The following is a 1,362-nucleotide window of genomic DNA, read 5'->3' on the forward strand; positions in this document are numbered from 1 at the left end:
CCCTAGGTAGGTCAAAGAGAGGTTCTCCAATTTAAGGACGAGGGGAGGCAAGTCATAAACTAAAGGTTTGTATTCCTTTCCCCCCCTGCTCCTTTATAAGCATACAGCAAACCTCAAACTTAAAACATCTAATCCTGCAGCAACACTCCACTCTTCCACACGAAGCTCGGTGTTAGTCTGCACCCATCCGCGTGGGCTGAAACATTACTGACCTGTATCATGTACAGCTGCGCAATTCGATATTCTTCCACACTCATCCGAAGAGGAATACGATATTCCTTTATGAGCATTTTGAATACAAAAATCTTGTGTCCACTCAGAAACACAATCCAGAAGCTTTTAGTAAAGTCTCCTTAAAAAATGGCAAGCAAATGCATTGAGGATCCCTGAAACAGAGTGAGAGAGAGAAAGAAGGAAGAAGCAGTTATTTTCCGTTCTTATCGGAGATCATCCTATTAAAAAAACAAAACACACACGCAAACATTAATTTCTGTAATAGCAATAAGCTCAATAGCCGAGAGAAGAATCCCTGGAGTACTACCAGACTCTTGGTATCAAATAGAACAGAATCTTTTAGAAAAATTTTCATTTGCTTCAGGGGATACCATCAAAGCTATTACCCTCCTGATCTTTGCCACCCTATCAACCAGACTTTCATACGCAATAGCATCTCCATGGAAGGGATGTGACAAAAGCTCAAAATGAACGGGCAGACCTTCTCTTGCTAGACAATATAGTGTCTCTCCAAAGTTAGCAACACACCAGAGATGCAGCCACTCAAAGGTATCAGGTTTTATCCTCTCACATTCACACAGCAGCAAAAAAAGGCAATAATTAGACTTGCTCGGCCCTTAGTAGCACCATGATGAAGAAAGTCATTTGGATTCTAACAATAAAGACAGCAGAAATGTACTTTTCTTCCCTGCTTTATTCTGAATTACTGTCTTGGTAAGATTCCTTCTCTTTCACCTCCAAAGTAGGCTGCAGGCAAAATCCTCCTGACACTGATATCAATGCCAGACTAAAATTTTTTACACTCCCACTGCATAAGAATACAGCCAAAGATCAAACTGCAACATAAAAAAAATCCCATCATGCCCCAGATTGAGGCAATTTAAAAAAATTATTGCTTAGAGTACAGGGAATACAGCCTTTACTATACCAAGAGTAAAAGCAGTAACTTTTCAAATATTCTTAAGACTTTCTACAGGCGACGGATAAAGGCAACAAAAATCACGTACGGAAGGGGGAAAAGAAAAAGACGACTGGTGAGGAGGAGAGGACACAAGAAGCAAAGCTGCCTGCTATCAGTCCAGCTCAGTCTCGGCAGGATCTGGTGACCGCTCTTCCCCCCCCAAAAAC

General features: G+C 41.3%; 1 protein-coding gene across 1 annotated transcript in view; it reads right to left on the reverse strand.

The window, feature by feature from the left end:
* The window catches only part of PITPNM2 (phosphatidylinositol transfer protein, membrane-associated 2), a gene marked incomplete at its 3' end in the record, with an annotated part of 63,922 nt that extends 63,533 nt beyond the window's left edge, over nucleotides 1-389 (reverse strand). The window contains exon 1 of the mRNA XM_010292148.1: nucleotides 213-389. Within this exon, the coding sequence (XP_010290450.1) occupies nucleotides 213-290 (78 nt within the window). The remainder of the gene's footprint in view (nucleotides 1-212) is intronic.
* Nucleotides 390-1,362: the final 973 nt, after the last annotated feature.

Source organism: Phaethon lepturus, unplaced genomic scaffold (genome assembly GCF_000687285.1).
Source record: "Phaethon lepturus isolate BGI_N335 unplaced genomic scaffold, ASM68728v1 scaffold4878, whole genome shotgun sequence".
Lineage (NCBI taxonomy): Eukaryota > Metazoa > Chordata > Aves > Phaethontiformes > Phaethontidae > Phaethon > Phaethon lepturus.